Here is a 24,817-nt window from a genome sequence, read left to right on the forward strand (position 1 = left end):
CTGAGAAGTGAAGAGAACTGCCAAAGGACAGAAAGTGAGTGAACGGAAGAAATGGAATTTGTACTCAGAACATCTTATTTCCCAAACCAATGCTTATTCCTCCTGGACTGTGCCATCAAAAGCTTAGGCAGATCAGATTTTTCATTACAAATTAGAGTTGATATGTTTCAGTTTCTTCTCTTGCATTCTTTTTGCAGTCACTGTGGTTTAATTATTGCTTATATTGCATCCTGAATATGCTTAGTTCTTAATGGATAAATATTAAAATTCCCTGTCCTGGGAGCTTCTATTCTAAATGGGTCAGTGAAATAATGTTTCTAGTATAATGTTGATTTAAATAAAAATGTTCACAAAAATATTCTATTAGTATTTCACATGAGAAAAAGAACAAAAAAACTACAGGAGTTTCACAAGGAAATAAAGAGGATCTAAACAGATCTTGCCAAATGAAGAGGATCAGCTGTGACATGTGTCCCAGCACAGCTGATCTGCTTCGCTGAATGAAACAGAAGTTGCCTGTTGTACCACAGGGCCAGATTGCTGCTTCTCCTGGGAGTGGCTGGAAACCAATCTCATACGACAACATTCAGGGCATGCATCTACAAATGGGGAACTTTGGGTTTCCCTACTAGCAGAAGAGTACCTGAGGAATCCCCAAGTGTACCTTTGCAATTGAGGAAGTCTGGGGTTCCCTATTTGCAGAGGTGTGCCCCAAGTTGGATTTCCCTGGCGTGGATCTCTGTTAATGGGGAAACTTGAGTAGATATTCCCAGGGCTTCAGGGACCCAATCCTACCTACCCTAGGAATGCCCCTTGTTGTGCCACAGAGACCCCAAATTTGTGGCCATGACATAAGTGATATGGATTTGTGCCATTATTTTGTAGCAAGTGTCTGTTTTGCTTTAAGGTGAGAAAGTGTAGGCAGCTACTCCCTTGCTGCCAAATTTCCAAACCCTTAGAGAGCACGAGGGCCTGTGTGCTAGATCATGCACGTAGGGTGGCATAGGGCCTGATCCTAGTGTGCAGGGCTTGCCAAGGGCAATACTGGACCTCAGGAGCCAATCCCCGCACTTGGCAGCCACCTAGGCTCTGGGGCCCAATTCTGGCACATGGGGCCAGGCAGAGGTAGCATGGGGCCTGATGTGGTGTGTGGGGTTTGATTCATCCTGCAGGCCAGCCTTGCACCACTCATCTGGTCCACAGGACCAAAAATTTGAGCACCACTGACTCACAAGATTTAAGGAGCTAAGCTACTTCTTCAGCTTCCTGCTTTTACTGAAAATATGATCATGAACATTAGTGATTCACAACACTGGCTGAAGAAATTGTGGAACGACTGCTTGGGGGGGGGTGGAGGGGGGGAATCTAGAATGGAAACAGCAACCTTTTTTAGTGTCTAGAGGCTCAACTTGGGATTGTGTTGGAAGCTGAATTCCACTTGCAATGAGGAGAGCCCCGATTATGAACAAACTGTAAGTGGCCTCTCCAGCTTCAGATGTCACAGAGTCAATGATCAGAATTGCCCTACTTGAAATCCAGCAGAACAGATGTATGGGATAGTATCAGAGAGCAATAGCTGAAGCATTGTTTTGGGGGGAAAGGGGAGGGAATGAGGCAGAAATCAGGGAAATACAGGAATGCAGATCATCTTTCATGAGCTTTACATTTCTGTTAGTGAGAAAAATCCAACACGAGTTTGGGTTCTGTTTTTCTTCCTATCAGTCCCCTGTACCACAGAACCACAAACTGGTTTGCCTCTGCAGATCAAGTCATCATCATTGCAAAAGTTTACATCACTGGAATTTTAAGCTGTCCAGCCAAATCCTTTGTTCCATCATGAAGAACCTAATCCGCATATTCTTATGGCAGTTTTTTCTCATACTTCCAGCATGAGTTCAGTTCCAAGCTCTGTCACAAACATTTTCTGTGATGTTACCCAAGTCATACCATCAACTTCCCCATATTTAACATAACAGTAGTAATAATAAGATATTTTATGCCTCATCCTTTTAAACAGTAAGTTCTTTTGGGCAAGAAATCTCTCTTAATTTGTATGTATAGTGTCTAACAGATGCGGGAGTCCTTTTCTTAGCTGAACTCTCTGGGCACTATTTATGATTGATGATGATGATAATATTGGTGCTTGCTCATCTGTTTTGAGTGAAATGATGTCCTTTCTAAATGCCATCTTCTGGATGTTAAATGGGAGGAATGCAAATTCTGTTCCAAAATTTCCCCTCTGGTATTAACACATCTTTATAGTGTGTGTGTGTGTGTGTGTGTGTATATGTGTGTAATAATTGCTGTTGAGTTCCACATTTCACTGAGAGAGCCCTCAATGTAATATCCACATTCATGAAGACTTTCCAAAGTTGTAGTTTCAAGTTGTTGAAAGAAAAGACATCTCATAATTTTCTTTTTGGCTTAGTAAGCTGAACTAGCTGCATGTCCCTTGAAGCCTTTCTTTAAAGACTGTCCATGACCTTGACTGACACTTCCTCCCTCCTTGGTGAGGCAGAGCTGATTAACACTAACTTCAAACAGTATCCAAACTGCTCCTGCACCAGCAGACTCTGCTGAGGCTTCTTGTTTCTGATCCCTTTGAGAAACAAGTGCTAAGATAGTCGATTAGACTTGGGCAGTTCCTAAAAAGTTCAAGTTTTCTTTATAAAGAACTTCATCTTGCTCAGAGGCATCTGTACTATAAAGGTAGTCGCATGGTCTGCTGCACAGCAATTAGATCACATTCAGTTTTTCCAAAATGCACAAACACACATACACACACATGTGCACACATATTCAGAGCTGACCTGAGCAGGGTGTGGTGCCTGGGGCAATGCAGCCTATGGGGGACCCCGCCACTGCCCCAATCCTGTGCAGCCTGGACCCGAAGAAGCTGCCATCACCATCGGCAGTGTCAGCGGTGGGGTGTGGTAGCGTGCACCTGGATGAGAAGCTGGTGGCAGCAGCAGAGAATTGCTGCGGCTGCTCTGCCTAGCTCCATGGGGCCCCTCAGAGCATGAGGCCTGCAGGACAGCTCTGCACACATCTGAATAATAATTTAGTCAATTATGTTGTGGTTTTGTTCTGGAGTGCCCACGCGCGCGCACGCGCGTATGCGTGTAGGCATTCCCAAACAAAACCACAACATAATATTCGAAATCATCAGAAAACCATGTGAAAAAACAGAACTTTTCTCCTGGAATCTGGCTTTCCCACTGATATAATGTGAGAGAGAGAATGTGTGTAAAATAATAAAATAAATATGCATTACATAAATGCATAGATAGAAAAATGATGGGCCAGAACTTCATCTAGTTATTTGTCTCATTACATCTATCTCTAAAACTACATATGTAGCATGATTGCAATATAAGTCCCTTCTATTTGGTAGAGAACTTGTTTTATGTCTAATTTGCACTGTAATTGAGGGTGGGGTTGATGGGAACTTTTGGTCCCCTAGTTAATACAGTACTGTGCCCTTTTGGCACTTGATTCTTAGATCTGTAGACTACTCAATCTGTTTTGAGTGTTTCTATAATGCTTCTAAGCACAAAGTGCTACAAGTTTCTTTTGGGCTTGTGCAAGTGGAAGTGAGACAGGGTGTCTGACCAAATGAAGTAAGGATTTTCCATTTTCCAATTAACCAAGCAATAACTCACATGAAATTGGAGTGCTGTAATGCAAATCAGTTTTGCATGGCAACTTGTTGCATTCCTAATGCTGCTGTGTTACACAGCAGGAAAGGCACATATGCCAGGAGAAAAGTTCTAATTACTTTTTCATGTGGTTTTCTGACGATTTAGAGTACTGTGCTGTGGTTTTGTTTTGGAATGCCTTTTAACACATCAACTTGGCAGCCTCCCTGAATACACACTTCCCCTTAGGGAATCTGCTGCTTACTCTTTCCCAGGTAAATCACATAGGGTAATTTTTTTTGTGCATCTCAATGTGCTTCTATCTGGTTCATCTGTATTTTTTTATACAAAACAGTTATTTTCAAATCGGTTTCTGTTTAAATAGCACTTGGCATTTCTTCCCTGGCAGTGCCACGAAAGTTCCCATACTGTGACTGGGCAATTATGAAAGAATTTGGCATTAGTGGTAATTTCTGCAGGACTTGGTGGCATCTTTCTACAAAAGTGATTCATCCAATCCCCAACCACTTTGACTCTGGGAATTTTAAAGTTCATTCAAGGGAAATCTGGGCCTGGTATACAATTAATGTTCTTGCTCTTTTTCTCTTTTGCAACAATTCACAAGAAAAGTCTTAAGAGACAAAATCCTGCCAGAACAGGCACTAATCCACTCTATATTAAATCAGCTACAGTCTGTTGAAATTATAACTGTTCCAGGAAGATTATTTACTTTACAAAATATGAAAGAATAAAACAAACATTTTCTTGCTGCATGTGAAGATTATAAAAATGCTTTTTAAGACAGAGTCCCCTTTTCTCCCTTGAAGTAAGAATTAAACTTCCACTCATACTAACCTGATAAGTACTGCCCAGATACCTGAGTATTTTAGGGAAAATGCACATTTAACATTGCACATGGTATGTGAACAAACTGGAACTTTTGAAAGCATCCTGTTAAATAATGGTGTCACTAGCATCCCTGAGCAGCAGCAAAGAGATAAGAACATAGTCAAGAGTGAAGGTTCCAATAGAAACTGCCCTGGTGAAGCGAGCCATGAACATGAAACCTCTACTATAAGCAAATACATCACCCACTCCAGTTAAATTAGAGTTTGCTCTCCCCTATGTTGTTTGGATTCATGAATTTTTTTCTCTTTTTTTCTCTTTAGATTTCTCTTCAAAATTTAGAAACTCCAGTCAAAGGTAAAATTGTTTTTAGATATTAATACAAATAACAATTATCAGATTTGGTATCATGTCATTATGCATTTAGAATGAATGTTAGTTAATAAGCTCCTACATGGTATAGATATTACTTAATCACTTAATTGCTTTGAATTAAAAACAAAAGAAGAGGATGGATAAAAATATGAACAATGTAGAATGTCATCTTAGGTTCATTTTAGAGATAAAATATTGAGAACCAAGTCACTATTTTTGGCACCTTAGACAATATAATTATATGTAGTGGCATATTGGAAAGCAAAGTAGATTATGGCCCATTTTAGAGATTGTCCCTTAATCTTCCTTCTTCTGGGGAAAAAGGAAAAGTGAGACATTATGGTGAAGTTTGAAAGCTAAATTTTCTCTGACATTTCTACACAGCCCCAATACACTCTGATGTTGATATGCTAGTAATATCATTTTAAGGGATCTAGGACATGGGTAATGGAGGCTGGCACATAACCATCTATTTTTAGACCATCTGAAAGCAAACCACTTCAGTAGTGAATGGAAATGTTTACTATCTGATATTGTTTTCATGGCCTATGTAAAATTAACTAGTAATATTAATTTTCTGAAAGATGAATGTCCATGATACCAAAATAAAAAAACTGTTTGTCACACTTGTCTGAGAGGCCATGAACTGAATTGCAACAAAGAATATGCAAATTCTTTAAATGCAGAGATAGTTTTGATCAGGGATAAGATATGGTAGCAGGGCAATACCAAGGCAGCTTGTACCTCTGGTGCCTGTACTGAATCTATCCAAAGATAAACAGGATTTTAAATATCAGGCTGATCATTCCAGCACTTTTCAAAATTCAATAGCAGTACTTAAATACTATATATAGATGGCTCATATGTCTCCACCTGAAGGAAATGCTCTTGAGCATAGGGGAGAGGGAAACATACCTGAGCACATGAGGAGACCATTCTTCCTCCCTCTTGGAAGCATTCATTGCTAAGCTTTCTAGGTATGGCAACACGTTGCTGCAGGTACAGGAATCAATAAAGGGCTGTTCACTAGGGCTGTGTGACGCTTCAGGTGCTGATTCGATTTGGAGATTTGGCCCAATTAAAGGGAAGGGTCTGAATCGATTTGAAGCTCTCTGAATTGATTCGGAAAAGATTCAGAGAGATTCAGTGATATGGGCAGTTCCCACTGGCTGCCGCAGGGAGCTGGACCCAAATAGGGAGCAGGGGAGGGGGGGCTGGAGGAGCAGGCTCTTAAAAAAAAAAAAAAATCCTCTAACTCACTGGCTGCTGCAGTGGCCTTGGGGCTTCTGGGGGCTCGTGGCAGAGCCCCCCACGCAGCGTGGGGCTGTGGGGGTCAGCGGGGATTGCCCCCCTCCCCCCCCCAGCCTGGCAGCAGCTGGTGAGTAGGGGCTTTTTTTTTCAAAGAGCCAGGAGCTGGAAGAGTGGGAGGGACAGCCACTGAGAGCGAGCGGGGGATGGGGCCAATTTGGAGATTCGGCCGATTCGATTTGGGACAGTGATTCAAATCACCAAATTGAATCACTGTCCTCCAAATCGGCTGAATCTGAAGCAAATACTAGCCACTTTGCACAGGCCTACCATTCACCACCTACCCTTGATTCACATGTACCTCTTCCTGCACACTCCCTTCAAAAAGTCTGCAGGGTAATACTCTGAAGCATTTCTGTACATAAGGATGGTTTGCAAGCTTAGTCTTTACTGTATCAGCATCTTTCTCAAGGAATATCTCGTTTGTTGAGTAATATAAAAGTTCTTAGCAGAAAGTTGGCTCTCTGGTTGACCGCACCTTTTCATTTGTGTCAGAAAGCACAAGCATTTTGCAGTTGAAGGCACACCTTTAATTGCAGAATCCATTCTGTAATGTACCTTTAGAAGCTGCACCTTACTGATGGCAAGTCAGAACCTGTCAGATCTTAGTGATGCCGTGCAGAGGCCTGTTTTCGACATTGCTGGAGTCCAGCTCAGCCTGTTCCATAAAATTCTTTATAAAAGTCATCAAAAAATTAAAATAGAACAACCAAGTTAGTCCACACAAAAAAGGCTACTGCTCCAAACAAGGGAACGTAAAATAATATCTATTTAATTTGAAGATAGGCAGATTGGAAATCAGCAGACTAAAACCAGACTTGATAGCGAACAAATCATGTGAGAATGGGCTCTTCCATCTACATCTTTAATTTGACAAGCCAGCCAGTGTGGAAATATTGCTTGAAACTGCCCTCCAGAACTGGAAGTAGTGAGCTTTATCACCATGACTCACCTTCCTATCTTCTGGGATTCTTGGGCCTTTGTCAGAATATCCTGATCCTGGCCATGCCAAAGAGGTGACATTGTCACCTCCACCAGGTATAATTAAGTCCCACAGACCACCTGTAATGTGAGACTTTTTCCTGAACTTTCCCTTTTCTTCTCCTCTCCTTATCCTTCCTACCCATATTTCTTCTCTTTTTTTCTCCCTCTGCCTTCTGCTAAAGAATCTTTGTCATCTAAGACTACATATATTTTAACACTGCCATAAAGCTGTGACTACAAAGTCAGCCAAAAATCATCTTCAAAAGCCTAAATGCAAGTATAAGTTGTTCAGAATGGCTGATAAGATCATGTGCTCTGCTTGCCTTTCTCAAGCAGTGAGTCTGCAAATAAGAATTTGCACCAGGGAATCTCTGCATTCTCCCAGTTTCTTCATTTCCTGCCTTGGCTGTTCTCTCCTTCCATGCATGTGCTTCTTCAGTGAAATAGGATTGTACTCTTAAGGACAACAGGTTCAGCCCTTTAAAACTATTTTCCCTCTTTTCCGCATAAATAATTGGTATTACTTTCCTCAATACATACTAAAAGACTGTGAAACAGTTTCTCTCTGTCCGTGCAATATAAAACCTCTGTACAGCTAATGGGAAAGGGAATAGGTGATGCTGGTAAAATAGAGTCTTTTAACACTTTACATTTAAACTATTTCTGGTTTTTTGGGGCAGGGGAGGGAGGTTCTCCTTTAAAGGTTAAAAAAAAAAAGATTATTTGTGATATGGGTTGTGTTTACATTAATTAAGCAGGCCAAAGACCCTGAACTAAAAGCCCAAACCTTATTGAATTCTTCAGTGTTACACAGTAACATGTTCATCTTATCACTTTTGACCGTGGGCTTGTTTATTCCATTGAATTTTAATGCAATTAAATTAAATCCATTGAATTTTAATACAAATAGATTAAATCCAGGACAAGCTATTTGTATCACATTTTGATCTATCTTTATTTTTTAGGCTATTCTTATTAAACCTTTCCTACTTAAACTTCCTTTTCCTTCTTACTATTTGTGGTGAGAGAGTACTATTTCTAGACTTTCTTGCCTATTTACAGCAAAGAGTTTTTCCATAAAATATAGACTAGGAGTATTCAAATTAAATAAAGAGTTAGCTTTGTGGTTGTTACGAGTCTAAGGTATGGAAAGACAGAGAGCAAGTTTATACTACACTCAGCTTATGCATCTTCTTTGACACACTGACAAATGAATGTCTATACAGCAGTTGCAGATGCATGACTTCAGGCACTGATTTAATCAAATCTAAGAGAATTGGGATTCTGTCAATACATGCTTCGGAGACATTCCAGAAATTCTAGCTTACACCTGGTTGAGTGGCAACATCTTTCTTTATGCTTCTGGAAGTACCTTTTCTTTTCTTTTTCTCAGATATATAGAAGCTGGGATATTTTGACTGTGTAGAATTGTTGACATTTTAATGGAACTTTAAAAAGGACAAATTTGATAAATCCTCACTGGAATTTGATGATAATTTCTGGAAGAACATGGTAAATACTTTTCAAAAAAAATTCAAAAGAAATGGCAAATCCAGATTTTTCTTTCCCAAATGTTTTTAGAAATTTTCTGGGTTTTTTAATAAAAAAAGAATTTTTTTTTGTGCCTTGCTAAAAAAACATGGATATCTGGTATAAGCTTTCTCTGAAACTTCTTCCTTAGAAGAATAGACCAATTTTTATCATAAATTCAAATACATTTTGTTGAGTCAGCTCCACTCCATAATATTTCACCTTTCTAAGTTCCTCCTGATGTTTTTTGACTTACTGTTGCTTTGCAGCAAAGCTATTTACTTGTGTGCAAGACAGCAATAACAGGGTAGCATATATGTATGCATAAGACCAGACTGGTAAAACTGAGATTCTTTCTACATCTCATGACCTGGACAGGTGGGTATAAGTTAATGTGGCATTATAATGAAAGATTATTTTATCATTCATATGTGTTTTAGGGGCTTTTTAAATTTCTCCAGTCAGTAGGAGTGATGAGAATGGATCAGAGCTCAGATCGGTGCTAAAATTTCATGAGAATAGCTGGAGGTTCCAATTTATTTATTTTTTACACAAATTTAATACCATGCCTTTTTATTATTATTACAACGCTCTAAGACTTTACCTTTGTTTCAGTTAGGCTATTTGGTTTAGGAATTGCATTCAAGGGCCTTGCTTTGCCTTTTTTATAACAGCTGGGGAGGAGCAGCTTTAATCTTGTGTCCTCAGATTTTACCAGAGTTTGAAGCTTTTCTCTGGGATTCAGTTAATCCATTCAAGAAATGCATACTGTACCTGGAGAGAGTGCATGTACAGGAGCACAGAGGGCATGTTTAACATGCACACAGCTGACATAACCTGCTACTGCAACAACACAATTCCCATGCTGACAGAAAGTCTAAGACTGAAACACAAGGCAGAAATATAATAGAACTGGAAGCAAGTAAGCAAATACTGTTAGGAAAAATAATAAACTGGTATATGCTTTCCAAAACCTAGCAGGTAATGCTAGTGGGTACATGGCTTAATATTTTATACTAGCAAATTGCCCATCAAGAATGATGGTGGGGGAGGAGGGACATAGCCCCGTGTCCAGCCCTGTGCCCCCACTTTGCCCCCTCCCACCAATCCAGGTCCAGCCCTGCTCCACCCCCACACCCCCCAGTTGCTCCTCATCCCTGTGCCCCCACTTTGCCCCCTCCCACCAATCCAGGTCCATCCCTGCTCCACCCCCACACCCCCAGCTGCTCCTCATCTGGCCCTGCTCTACCCCCAGTCCCTTCTCAGTGCTTTGGGGCAGACCCTGCTCCCTCCCACCTCCCCTTCCGCTTCGGGTCTGACCCCACTCCCCCCCTACTCCTCCCACCACTCAAGGTCCAACCCTGCTCCATGCTTCTTCCCCCCCACCACTTTGGGTCCAACCCCACTCCCCCCTTCTCCTCCTTCTCCTCCACCACTTTGGGTCTGACCCAAGTCCACCCCCCTTCCCCTCCTGCTCTGGGTATGACCCTGTTCCCCACTCCACTGCTCCCCATCTGCCTGTCTCCCCTCTGTTCTCCCTCCCTCCCTGCCTGCCTCCATGCCACCCCCATCTGCTGTGCTGGGGGGTGCCACCACCGTGATGCCCTCCTTTGCCCTCGGGCAGGGAGGTGGGGGGGAAGACCCACAGCTTGCATGGTTGGGGCATGTTCCCCACTGCCAAACTTTCCCAGCAGCGGCACAAACTTGGGCCTATGCAGCCCGGGCCATGCAGGAAATCGCCACCCACCCTCTTGGCAGTGCATGCACAGTTGGCCACAAGTGTTATGAACAGACAGACAGACTAAGCCTTTTATTATATTAGAATTACTAAATTTATTCCAGTTGATTCACTCTATATAGTATCATAACTGAGGGAGTGACCAGGGCAGCAGCTATAAGCGCCTCTTTGGAGCTTGCAAAAATAGCTGCCACCACAGTTGTGGCTGACCACATTGCTATGATTGGCACAGCACTGCTCCAGGCCTCTGGGATATTCCATATGCAAAGCTGCCCAACTACACCTCTGCCCCTATAAAATGGAGTTCATGTGTTGTGGAGCGCCTTGAACTCAGCCTTCACCTAGGCTGAATGTCATCCTGTATTCCATTTCCCAGTGATCATGTCTATGTTAAAGTTGCTGGCAGCTGAAGCAAAATACACTGATACTTGAACTGAGGTGCATGGTTTAAACTGTGTGGGTTGCTAGCCATTAGAACAAATACCTAGGGATACAGTAGCTTAATCACTACTTGAAATTTTAAATTAATATTAGAAGTCTTTCTAAAAATTAGGCTCTAATGCAACCACTAGTAATTGAGCTGATTCAGGAACTCTGAATTCTTTGCTATGCAGGTGTGAAGACAAGCAGAGAATACTCGTTATTCCTGGCTTAATTTATAAATTAGAAAAAGTCACAGGAGTATTTGGTATCATAAACAAATCACGTGATGTACTGCGTCAAATCCTATATAACAACTTATAATATATAGTTAAAAAAAAGATGCTGACCAGCTATTGTGAGTAATAGATGCTTGCGAACTTGCTAAGCTGTTTGTGTCTCTAATTTTGTTAATTGATGCCTTGCTTAATAAGTGAGAACGGGGAAGAAATAGCTGACTCCATCCGAGAAGCTGCAGAGGGATTTTAAATTCAAATTTGAACCAGAAGTAAAAAGAACCAAGACAAACGGACCTGTGTCTAGGGAAACGTGTGCCTACTACTCACTCTCACATTAGTCTTAATGTTGCTCTTTAGAAATTCTTCACACATTTTCCCAAAATTATGACTGCCCAGAAAACAAGAATTCTATTTTTGTTAAAAATGTGAGCTTTTCACAACATCAGAACTAAAACTATTTCTATTGCAGTTTTGTCATGAAAAAAATGACAAGAAGAGAGAGAAATCCACTCCATAATAGCCTGATGGCATTTAGGGTGCTTATTTGTGATGTCACTCTCTAGTTTTGATAAGATATTCCATCCTGGCCCTGACATTTTTGTCAAAATCAATATATGTCTGTGAAAAATGGTGGTTGCAACCAACTATCATTTTCCCAACAGAAAAATGTATTTTGGAGAAAAAATTCTAACCTTCTGTACTCAAAATATGGGATAAGATGCAATAAAACATTCTAAGTCATTATGATGGAAGAAGCACCAGTGCTTTTCTTTTTGTGGAGCATTTTCCATTCAGTTGTGACTCTGAGACCTAAACCAGTCTGCTCACCTGCAAGATATATTTCGTGTACAATATTTAGTGTAGCCGTGTGAAATTCTTCTCATCTGCTTGCCTTGTACTTGATAATTTTTCTGTCATGTAAAATAGCACATTTTCACATTTGCACCCCCCCCCCCTCCCCACCACCACCATCTGAAGGGTGGTTGAGGTAACTTTGTAACTGTATGGTGATTTTTGCAAGGCTAGTCCAACCAATAGAGACTTTTCCAGAAGTCACACTTCAGCTCTGAAGTGCTGATTTTAATCTACCATAATTCTTTCATCAGCATATAAATTGAGAATGCTATTATCATGAAGCTTATCCAGATATTGCAAGAAGTACTCTCTCCTTGACATGGTTTGTTTGACAAATAGGGCATATTCTCTTGTTCTCAGTATATTACGTTGCCCTAGAGCTTGCAACATGTGATTAGCCAAGAAATGCTGAATGGCCAAAAGATATGTTTCAACAAGTGATGGCTTATAGCAGGAATTTTATGCTCTTTCTGAGCAGTTTCACAGCTTTTTATGAGGAAATGAGAAAAGCCTGAAAATTACAGTCATTTTAGGCTTTATCTTGCAGCCTTTGACTTCTCTAGGACTGATGACGTGTAAAGGTTTCAAGATTGTATCATCTTTACAAACTTCAGATCAGTGAAGAGTCCAGTGCCCTCCTAAATGCCAGTACTTGCATCCAGACAGCTCTCTGGTGGCTAAATTTGTCAAGTGAGATGTAATATCTTTTACTGGACAACTTTGTAGTTGGCAGAGGTGTTAGATGTTAGGTCTCTGTTCAGCAAAAGCACCTGAGAATGCATTCCAGTCTCATTATGTCAGTGAGACTTCATGTCGTTAAAACAAAGCATACACAAAAGCACTCTGCTGATTCAGGTCCATAGATAGCAAAACTTTACCCCAGGTGCCCATGCATATTGACATTTGGACCTGCATTGTAATTATGAGAATATAAAGGAGTGAAGTCCAGCACAAAGCAGTTAAACTGAGACAAGGGTTGCAATCTTAGGGTATGGACAGATGAACAAAGATAAGATATGTCAAGATGATAAACTCCTAGCAGGGAAGAAAAGAACCAAATGTGATTTATAATATATGGGTGTTTATCCTGTTGAGATTTTGAAAATGTTGCAAAAATGTATACCCCAGTATAAACATTTATCATCTACACTTATACTATATCTGCTAAAATTGGAAGGGATATTGATCCTCTCAGTTCAGTGTTGAAAATTTGTCAGGGTCAAAAAGAAATATCCCCTGTGCTTTAGTACTGAGGAAATAGGTATATTATAGATGTTTGTGTCTTCTTTTGGAACTTCAAATATTAATCATTCTCAGAGAAAATTATTACATAAAGTGGTCTGCCTGCTTGCCTGTCTTTTTTTCTTTTTATTTCATTATATTTTGTTCATATTTGTTACATTATTTTATGCAGTGCCATGTATGCATATGGTACTTTAGAGGCAAATGCAAGGAAACAAAGACTCTTTTTTCAAGAGGTTTCCAGTTGAGCAGTGTATGGGCATTGAAAAGATGATGGTAACATCAGACTGCTTAAAATTTACATTGTGAAGTTTTGACAAGCATTTTTTTTAGTGTCCTGATTTTCTATTATTTGGTAGATTAAAGGCAAGAGATCTTCAGCAAGGGTTTTTATGAGTAAAATGTCAGTGATCTTTTAGGAAAACTGCTGGAAGAAGAGTGATGTAGCTAGTTTGATTGAACAGGGCATCTGCTCCAGATGCAGACTGTAATTTTGCATCCCAATTTGTGCCCTTTATACCACTCCAGACATTTCTGAGTCTTAGAAATACCACAAGCACAGGAAATGTCTTGGTTGTAATAGCCCTGATGCAAGGACTTTATATCTACCCTTTGACTCTCATGTGGTATAGAGAGTACAACAGGAAGGATGAGGCCTGGTGGCAAGTGTGGCCCTTGTATCTGGGTTTTTTGATTGCCAATGAACTGGAAGATATATTGGAGGGGAACATTTACAGCTCTAGTGACAATATGTCATGGTCTGGTCTAGAAAAAACAACAATACCTGAAGTGTAAGCTCTGGTACTCCCCTTTCTTTCTCAGCATGTCCCCTACCACCATCTACAAAAAGGTATTTTACAGAGCCCTTACAACAAAAGGGAGGGGATACTTACCTTCTGTAATAATGTAGAAAGCAGACAGCCAGTGGGTATGAAGAAGCATTTGTAGGACTTGTTTTAGGTTTGGGTGGCTTACTTTAAGCTGCCTAAGCCTAAACTACGAGTAGTGTATATAGGCATTCATCACTGCCATGAGCAGCATTGGCAGCCCAAGTTAAGTAAATTGAGGGGGTAGGGGCTGGCAAGTCTGTGGCAGAAGTTGGTGGATCTATGGCTGGGACTGGGGGAGGGGAGGGCTAAAAATAGGCCAGTCAAACAGCACAGCCCTAGGGCTGAATTTAGTGGCTGGGATTTCCCAGCCATGGAGCTGTGCTGTGAACAGGTATAGGCATTCACTGAAGCAGGTTAATTTATTTTAGATTGGGGTAATCTAGGTCAGTCGAAAGTTAGTTCACCTCTAAGGTGAACGAATTTTAGGTAGGGAGTATCAATTTTAGGATGATTTAAGCCCTCTGAATGCCTGCACATCAGGGCTTAAAACCTGCACACCTGGGCTTTAGATTGACTTAACTGTGCATACCCAATGAGTACAGAAACACAGCAAGGGACAACTGGAGCTATGTGAGAAAAGGTGTGGTGCAAATAAGAGTGTAGCCCTATATTAGGTATACTTATCTCTCAATCCATTCAAATATTTCTACACCCAACACTATGGTATGACTGTTAACTATAGCTATTGCGGATCCAAGATGTAGCAGTATAGGTCTAGAGGAAAAGGCAATCGGGACCCCCAGTAGATATAATATCTTTTATTAAACCAACAAGATTTTTGCAAAAAATGTCTTTAACTGCAAGCTTTGGGCCATGAACACCCTTCATCAGGCATTGGAGAAAAGGTTGTAAATGTTCTGCTGGGTAGAAATGAAAGTTCATATTTCATAAGATTTCACAGAGTCAATAGATGGAAAACTCCTCTGGGTTTTCTTTTGTTGTCTGTTGCATATGCAAATACAGTTGTATCAATTATTAACATATAGGTGTATTAAACATAGATTCTTGCACTGTTTTTACCACTTCCACTGTGTTGCCAACTTCCCTGGATAAAAGAACTGCATACCTGCAGAATTTACAGAACACCTAAATAACAAATACCCTCACAGCCTGAGAATTAGTATTATAGAATTAGACACTTAAATTAACATGTCTGAAGCACACAGACTTAGTGTAGTTTACAAAGTCTTCCTCTGAAAATGCTCTCATGTGATGATACTGTAATAAAAGACTGTTGATGATAAATACCAGAAAAGAGCTAAGGCTGGTTTCTGCCGCACAGATGGCTAATTGGCTTCACTAGGTAGGTTATGTCACTTTAATTAAATTTTATTAGGCAGAATTTCAAAGCCATCATTGATGGCTTAAGATAAATATACTTCTTCATAGATGACCTGTTGCTAACCTTTATTTACTTTTCTCCCCGCAGTCTTAATAGAGAACGTTGTGAGAGAGCTGTCTGCAGCCATCTCCCACCTCATCTATGTTTACAGCAGAAGCTTCGATACAAATTTTCAGTCTGCAATAATCTCTAGCAGCCCTGTGTGTGCTGATATCAACCTGGATTCACAGCTTGGCTTCATTATTTATGCAGCCCATAACATCCCCGAAGCCTGGGTGAAAAGGTAAGAGGTGTCAGTAGAATACCTTAAAAGAGGTCCTGCATCCTCAGATGACCATCAGATGACCTCCTGAGATCTCTTCCAACCATAATTTTCTATATTTTTATGTTGCGGATGGTTCTGCTTTGAGCAGGAGGTTGGACTACATGACCTTCTGAGGTTCCTTCCAACCTTAATTTTCTATGATTCTATGATCCTCTATCCCTTATAGTGGTTGCTACACCCAAGAAAGATCTTTCGTGATGCCACCAAAATAGCTTGGGTTAAGTTTAAATCTATTTTGAGTAAGGAAGTTGCCCTGCAGCAGGGCCTGTACAGGAATGTCCGCAGGGCCCCTCAAAGTGTGGGGCCTGGGGCAGCCACCCCACTCGCCCACCCCTAGGGACAGCCCTGGCCAAAGGCTAGGAATAAATATGAATATGGTTCCAGGACCGTGAGCAACTCTGGGCTGAACCCTTTTTAATGGAGCCAATGAGAACTGTCCTGGATTACATGAAATTTGAATGCAGTCTTACCCCTTATATTCAGAGTAGACTTATTTACACCATGCTTATCAGACTAAGCATGTGTACTATTTTTTGTTTATAGATGTTGATGAAGTAAGTATATTTTTATTGTGCTGAGTGTATCTGATACACCAAACTCCACAGAGCAAATCAGAGGGAGAGAACTATAATAAAAATATCACAAAAAAATCTCTACCACATAGTTTATTTGTTTAAATTGTGGTCTCTTCAAATGGCTGGTTTTATGTCTTCTAAAAGGAATATTTTCCCCTTACCACACCATGCAATTGGGATAGGGCAAATGATTACAGTCTAATGGCATTTCTTTTTATGGGGGGAAATATTATTTTCCAATTTTTTGTTAATATTTTCCCCTTGCTCCAATTTTAGCTTACATTTCAAATGGCTGATTAAAAAACAGTGGGATCATTTGTATTAGACCATCATCAAAAATAATATACCATACAACATTTAACTGTAATTAGCAGTTTATTAAAAATCTGAGAAAATTTGCATTACTTAGAGTAATAAGGTAATACAGACTCATAATCACTGCCCTGTTTCTTCAGATGGCTCTACCATTCCTATGTTTTACCACTAAGATGTGAAATTTCTATGCCCTTGAGGCTCCTGATTGCTTGAGCTCCATATATAGGCATAGGAGAAAATGACTCTTTGTTCTTTCTAAATAACCCTCTCCTCTCTCCAGCCTTTACAACATCCAGTGGCTAACTCAGTCTTCCTCTCTGCAGCTCTGGTACCTGCCTTTCTCTTTCTGGGGGGGACTTGAGCAAGATGAAATAGGATTGCATTTGGGTGCCACTTAGGTGCCAGATAAATAGAATAAGATCTGTCTCTTATCTTAGAGTGTCTGTTCATTATGACATAGATGATTTATAAAGCACCATGAGTTTTTAGAGTACAATACTACTATTTAAATAATAAAACACAGGATTCAGTTTTATCAGTGCTTATTATTTGTTGAACAATCTTCTTTTTGTAAATGTTTGCAAAAGAAACATTAAAATAACATTGTTGCCACATGTAAAAAGATACAATTCCTGTTTGTTACAATAAAGTATTGAATTCTTTTTTCCTCATAAAATTCTCCCTGCAGAATCCTTTGTTCATTGAGCTAAAAAGAAGCATTTTTCATACAGTAATTTTATGACTCCTTCAAATAATCATGGAAAAGATCAACAACCACTCCTAAGAGACGCAAAAGATGAACCTTGAATCCCCAAATCTTTTCAGATTAGTCGTTCACATTTGTTATTCTAGCTCTATGCTGATGCTAACAATTTTCATTCAGAGTGTGTACTGAAACTGAAAGAGGAATTTTGTACAAGGTAGAATTGGTGATCTCACACTCTTTGACCATTTGGGAATGATGTCTCCTAATCTTACATTGATATTGAATATTGTGGAGCCTGTGCCTAGCTCCGCCTGGCCTATCGGGGTGTTGCCCCTCCCCTCAACTCGCCTGCCACGACTTGGATGTAATCAATTACCTTCAGAGGGGTCTACAGTGAAGATCTTTATCCTGGGTGGGGCTTCCCGATAGACGGTGTTACAAACGGTTGTCTGACGCGGTGGTCCACGGGGCTCCGCCTCCCCTACACCCCGTCCACACGCCAACAGCTGGGTGATGTGTTCCAGATGTTTCCAGGCCCTGTATGACAGCCTAAGACCAGTTCCCCGGTTCCCGGTCGTTCTCCCTCCTTCTGGGAGTGATTCCTCCTTTCTCCTCTCTTACAGAAAATACTCCTCCGAATCAGGAGGAGCTGTTGGGTGCTCCCCCTGGTTCCAGCTCCCTCCTGGAGTCTCCACTGTCTCCCCTCTCCTACCGGCAGCAGAGCGCTCCCCTGCCTCCTGAGCGTCAGCCGTTTCAGGATACTGAGAGTGCCTCGGCTTGCACTCTCTGACTGCCTTCTACTCTGCTGCTCGTGAAAGGCTTACAGCTCTCTGCTAAGCTGCCTGCTTGAGACCCGCAGGCTGGGTCCTCTCCGCTCCGTGCGTGAGCCCGCAGCATGGGCAGCCCACCCGTACTCTCTCTCCCTGGCTCTCCCGCTCTCCCTGTCCTGCCGGCGTTTTTAAACCTTCCCACAGCGGCCGCTATGGTCGCTGGGATTGGCTCAGCTGTTCGCCATGCCGGGAACAGCTGTTGCCAGAACCGGCGTAATGGCGGTTCGCGCGGCTGCAGCTGCGGATGCGGCTCCTCCTCCCGCTGCTCTTCAGCCGGTACGTATGCCCCTCTGGGGGCTTGCTCTCGGGGTCTGGGGTCTGTAGGTCCTCCCTTCTCTCCCTCACGAGCCTGTGGGGGCACTTCGCCACCACAAATATGAACCCAAAATGTTAATTATGACTAAATCTAATTAGGTGAGCATCTTAAAGACACCAGCACAGGCCCTCTTAATCATAAAAATGCATCCACCATGTAATAAATGTGTATTTTTGTACCTATTATCCTATCTTTACAGATTTGGAAATGGAGGCAACAAAGAAGTTTACTGCTGACTTAAGTAATACAATCAGGGCTTTATTCTTGACATATAAAGTCAGTAGCAAAACTCCTTCTGATTTCAGTGATCAGGCATAATGCAGTAACATGGCCTGGGAAAGAACCCAGAAGTTCAGACTACCACTTCTGCAGGGTTGTTGGTTATAGCCATGTTGGTCTAAGGATAACAGCAGCACAGTCTCCTAATGCCTAAAGAATGGCATTTGTGCCCCAAAGCTTGCAAAGAACTTTTTTCCAATTATTTTATTTGGTCTAAGAAAAGATATCACATCTACCCAAAGAACCTTGCCTGACTACCACTTCTGACACCTAACCATAAGGGAATAATCTGTTCTTACAAAAATGTTAGCATAAGAGTCATTATTTCACTTCTTTCTATAAACAAGAACAAACCTTCCAGTTTTCTGAATAGTTAACCCTGAATTTAATCCATTACGTATGTTAAATTGCACTTAATCATTTTTATTTCCTTTTCTTCATAGCTACAGAGCTTTTTCTTTTTCCTGTTCATTAACTTATGGTGGGAAGACAATATATCAAATGAGGAACTGCAAAAATACACCAGTAAAAAATCATTCTTTTTCTTGGCAAACTGGAATGAAAAGTAAGTGTTAATCTTCTTTTGAACTATTCTTGCCCATCTAATTTTACACAATGAATATTAGATTCAGAAAATGTAGGGCAGTATGACTGTCTTCTAGTTACATTGTCAGCTCACTTGACTTGCAGCAATAATATTATAAATATGCTGCTGCATCAATATCAAGTGAAATAGAATGGATAAATTAAAAACTGGGACCATATTTCTTTAATCCAGGTCATTATCCTCGGCCCTAGTACAGGATAGAAGTTGCCTGAATCTGTGTTACATCTGGACCAAAAGGATCCTATGTATCTTCATCTTCATGTGAAAAATGGCTCTCTCTAGTCCAAGGAACCTGAAGGGAGCAGAGAAGCCAGAGAAGAAGGGAAAGCAGCCATGTTGGTTGAGGACAATACTTTTATATCTCTTGCCACTGAACATAAACTGAATAAGAAAGCAAATGCAACTCCAGGCTGTGCCTATTTTTCACTCACTGGGTAGTCCTGAGGGCAGAGAAGCAGTTGAGGAAACAGTCTGGTAAAAAAGCTTCAAAAACCCCACAATGCAAGGGAGCAGAGATTGAGCTTCAAGCTATTCAGACCCAGTGCAGGTGCTTGGACCCTCTGCAATAAGGTTCCTCTGCTCCCCCAAGCGACTTTTACGTGAACACACACATGCTTGTAAATTGTATTTGCTTTTACTTCTTTGTGTAGAGTGTTACGCCTCAGGAAGAAGGCAGGACAGATATGCACCCTACAGACTAACTAAATAAGATATAGGCTAAGCACAGACAGTCAAGAAGCCCGAGGCTGAATTGATTCAGTCTGTGCAGGTTAGTCTAAACTGCAGAGTTTAAACTGAGAAACAACTGGACACGCATTTACTTTTGATTCAGGAATTTCAGCCGTATGCCTTCAATGGCTCAGGCCAGAAGCTGGCGGCAAGGGGGGTGGGCAATAGAGCATAGCTGTCTAGCGCAGCCATCATGGACTGCATGTTTGCTTCTTCTTCCTGCTGCCCTCAAGGTCTCTAAGATTTGCAGGGCAAACTCACAGCAGCAGGACTCTTTCTGCTTCCATGCACAGGCAGGGGCTGCTTCCAGGTGCCTCTGGTCTTTATAGTTCACAGTCACAGCCAGCAGTACATTTGAGAAGGGGATGGGGTGTTTAACCCCCACCTCCCTGACCCAAGCTGGGGTTTGCCTGGGGAGGCAGTCCTTGCCTCTCCACACCCCCAACCTTTCTCTGGGGGAGCAGACAGGGATGGAAAGCATGATGGGATGCTGAGGGACTGTGATTTAACTTGAACACAGGAAGGGGTCTGGGACAGAAGTTTCATAAACCGGTTTGACCCAAACCCATAGTTTCATAGTTTCTATAAATCCATTAAGTCTGATACTGCATTCAACCAGGTTTATCTTAAACCAGTTTCAGCCATTTTGAAACTGGTTTAGGTACACTGAACTTCTGTTCTATTACAGGTTTAAATCAGTTTCTGATTACTTAAATCAGTTTGTGTACCTTCTGTCTCTAGCTATACAGAAAGCATAAGCTTTTGTGAACTCTAGCTCACTTCATCGGGTGCTGTGAAAGGACAACATTAGAGCAGTATATAAAGTAAAGTGGTTTGAATATAAAAGGTGGGAAGGGGGACAGGTAGAGGGATAGGAAAGGAGGAAAGTGGAAGACAGACAGAGCTGGGAGAGGCATACAAGCAAAGAATTCAAAGGAACAAAGGCTAATCCAGATAATGAAACAAGAACACAAAATCTCTGTTTAAACCATACTTACAACTCAGTCTGTGGATGATTTCTTGTTCCACAATGTACCATTCAAACTGGTTTTGGGAATTTTGCTGCCTGAGAACAGCTACCCTGAGGTTAGCAATGGAATGTCCAAGGTAGCTAGTGTTCTGCCACAGGCCTTTGTGTGTTTCTGCAGGTGATGTCAGATCAGTGCTCTTTCATTCTTGCCTGTAGAGATCACCCTGTCTGTCCAATATAGATAGCAAAGAGGCATTGTAATTAAGTATTAGCATATGTGACACTGGTGGAGTTGCGGGTGAGTGAACCTTGGATATTATACTTGTTACTCAGTCCAGTGATGATGTGGTCTGTATAGAAGTGGGGACAGAGCAAGAATTTGGACCCATTGCAAGGCCTAGTATCTTGCTGAGGATGGGAGTTAGTTAATCTGTTGCTTGAGAGGTGACATTTGAGGTTGGGAAGTCGTCTGTAAATCAGGACAGCTTTGTTCCTCAGGTCGGTCTTAAGATGGTCAGCTTTTCCAGGAGGGTTTGGAGGTCATTAATGATGCATCTAAGGTGTTCAAGATGGGGTTTGTAGGTGACATTTAAAGGGACTCTGATGTCATTGTCCACGATTGGTATTGTAGCAGGCTTGGAGCAAGGTCTGAATGTTTGATTTGGGTGGCTGCAGTTTTGGGATTGTATTGTAACTGAAGGAGTTTCTGCTCCAGACCCTTAAGGTATTCATTCCAAATGGTGCAATCAGAGCAGATATGGCTGTAATATAGAGCTTGGTTGTAGATGATGAATCTAGTGATGTGCTTAAGGTGAAAGCTGGTGGCATGAGTAGCTATGGTGGTTGATTTGTTTCCAATCCAGAGTGATGGCAGTGTGGCCATTGCAAACCTTTACTATAGTGTCCAGGAAATTAATTTGTTTAGTGAAGTACTCCAGCATTAGTTTGATGGAGGAGTGGAAGCTGTTAAAGTCCTGGTGAAATTTCTCTATAGATTCTTTCCCATGTGTCCATATTATGACAGTCTCATTGAGGTGTACCAGGGAGGTGAGAGGGCAGCTGTGGAGCAAATGGGCTTCAAGCTCTGTCATAAATATTGGGGGTGCCCATGGCAGTGCCTTTAAGTGCTCCTAGGTAGCTAGCTTTGTCAGCAATTACCTTGATGTCTTATGTAGAAAACTTGGTGTGAGAAGATCACCAAACAAGTTTAACTCAAATTGTCCTTCCTCCTCCTCAGGACATGATAAGAAGGTTGGGGACTGCAGGCCAATAGAGTCCCAAGCAGAAAAGCAAGAAACACTCCAGAAATAGTTTCTTGGGGGGACAGAAAGCAATGAGCAACGAGAAGTCCATACCTTGCTGTAGGGCAAAGATGGTTTCCTCAATTTGTTTTTTGTGAATATTTCTGACAGTGTAAGGCTATAATGTTTGTTATTGTAAGCCCTATATTGTGAGACACTCAGATAAATCTATAGTAGAAGTGCAGGCAGACCAATTCTCTTACTTTGCATGTCATACCAACTGACTCTTTCTATCACCTTGTCTGCCCCTTTTTGCCTATCCTAATTGATGACAAAAACATCACAGCTGGGTATCTGCTGGCAAATGTTGCCTTTTCAATATTGAGAACTGACATTATACATTTAGTATAAGTGTAGTATGGTAAGTATGATCAAATCAGTTGACACGGTTATGGCATTTAAATGATAAAAAGCTAAAAATTTTACTAAATATCTGGTACTGTATATTTTATTGTAGTTCTAAGTTAAGGAGGAAAAGTAGTGTGTTTGATTAGGCTTTTTAAAAATGCAGCCTAAGATAATTATTTTGTAAGTCTGTTTTCTAAAGTACTTTATTTTTATCATTTTAGTATCATTTTCTTAATACATTCATTTCTTATCAGAAGTTCGAAGGAAATTATTTGCTGGTGTATATTTAAGTCTAGAGAGAATCAGAATTATCTGAAGGGGAAGACAAAGTAAATAGAGTTGTTCTTTATCAAAAGAAATTAATCCTGATGGGATTTTTGGTTTGCCATAGATTTCTGATTCCCAGCAGTGCAACTTTATAACTAATATGGTCAAGAGAGATAAAGAATATAGACATGTAATAATTGTATCACTAGCAAATGATAAGGATAGAAGTTTTTATGATGTTAATATTGCATGTGCATCTTTTAGTAGCGCTAATAATGAAGTTGCATACATGTGATGTGGCCAGAGACTTCTATTATTTTGGTTACATCATAAGGAAATATTCGATTTAACCCCGAGCTTCCAAAAATAGCTGGGGATTAATTGTACAAAATTTCAACATTATAGCTGGTTTGGGAATTGGTTTGGACATTTCAATAGAAACCAAGATACTCCAGTGTGCATTCAGAGAAACTCTCCTAAAAGCAATGGCATTTTGGCAGATTTACAACAATTTGAGGTAGAATCCTGCTCTTGCTTATGTGTAAATTCCACTGCCCCTCTATCCAGTCTTCACTAGCTCTAGCCTTAATGCTTTAATGTTTCAGTGGAGTTTCCTATAGTTGTTTACTCCTTTGAGGAATGACTATACATATTTTTAAAAGCACCAACAATTGTATCATTCCATTAAACAATGTAGAATGTCAGAAATTCTTCACTGTATAATTTAGATTTATCTCAAGTTTTTAAAGTTCAAGCTAGTCCAGATTTGTACTTTCTGAAATGCTTGCTTTGCCTCTGGAAGTTGCTCTTTTAGCCCTGAATTCTGATTATTGATTCTGTACATGTAGAAAATGTAATTAATTTCCATTTCTAGTTGATAAATCTGACTCTGCAATGTTCTCAGCAAAAATCAAAAATGCCCTTTTGAACATGTACTTGCATTTCAGGAAAAAGAGAAAATAAAGCTTTGCAGAGCTCTGAACTAGTGAGTTGCAGAGTTGCCTTCTGTATGCAAATACCTTATTTATTTGAATTCATGCAAACTAATATTTTAAACTAGCTTATACAACTTCTGAAAAAAATTAAGCAGCCAACATGTTCATGATAATTACAAACATGAAATGAAGCTAATGTATACAGATTTACTGAAAATGCTGTGACTTGCATTGCTTTTAAAACTATCTCTATTTTTAAACTGTGTTTTGAAAAAAAACAAAGGCATAAGAATATAGCTGGGCACCTGGGGCAGCTGTGACGCATGAGGGGCAGCAGTGACTTATGACTGCCACTGTGCTGCCAGTGTGATTGAGTGGTGACAGTTGCTTCATTTTTTTCCCCTGCACCCCTGCCCCCATGTTGGTACCCAGGGCAGCTGCCCTGGTTGTCCCACACTAATTATTCCACTAGAAAAAACATTTGTGATGCATGCATAAATTAGAAAATGGCATCACATTGTGCCCAGGATATATGCACATAGTTGGTTTCAACAGAAGCTGTCCGTGACCAGGTCACAAAATCCTTGGACACAGGTGTTGCGGTGGACGTAGTCTTTCTGGACTTTAGGAAGGCCTTCAACACTGTCTCACAACCCATTCTTGTTAAAAAATTAGGAGATTGTGGTGTCGATGCCTACACAGTCAGATGGGTCACCAGTTGGCTGGAGGGCTGCACCCAGAGAGTGGTGGTGGACGGGTCATTTTCAACCTGGAGGAATGTGGGCAGTGGGGTCCCACAGGGCTCAGTCCTCAGGCCCACACTGTTCAACATCTTCATCAGCGACTTGGATGAGGGGATGAAAAGCACCTTATTCAAATTTGCAGATGACACTAAGATGTGGGGAGA

The 24,817-nt window shown here is 40.9% G+C and overlaps 1 protein-coding gene across 1 annotated transcript in view; it reads left to right on the top strand.

The window, feature by feature from the left end:
• PIK3C2G (phosphatidylinositol-4-phosphate 3-kinase catalytic subunit type 2 gamma) overlaps positions 1 to 24,817 on the top strand; it is a 372,292-nt gene that overhangs the window by 97,314 nt on the left and 250,161 nt on the right. Inside the window, 6 exon segments of the mRNA XM_059726204.1 lie at positions 4,808 to 4,841; positions 15,495 to 15,690; positions 17,952 to 18,054; positions 18,376 to 18,434; positions 19,197 to 19,276; positions 19,279 to 19,318. Of these exon segments, the coding sequence (XP_059582187.1) occupies positions 4,808 to 4,841; positions 15,495 to 15,690; positions 17,952 to 18,054; positions 18,376 to 18,434; positions 19,197 to 19,276; positions 19,279 to 19,318 (512 nt within the window).

The sequence above is a fragment of the Alligator mississippiensis genome, chromosome 4 (genome assembly GCF_030867095.1).
Source record: "Alligator mississippiensis isolate rAllMis1 chromosome 4, rAllMis1, whole genome shotgun sequence".
Lineage (NCBI taxonomy): Eukaryota > Metazoa > Chordata > Crocodylia > Alligatoridae > Alligator > Alligator mississippiensis.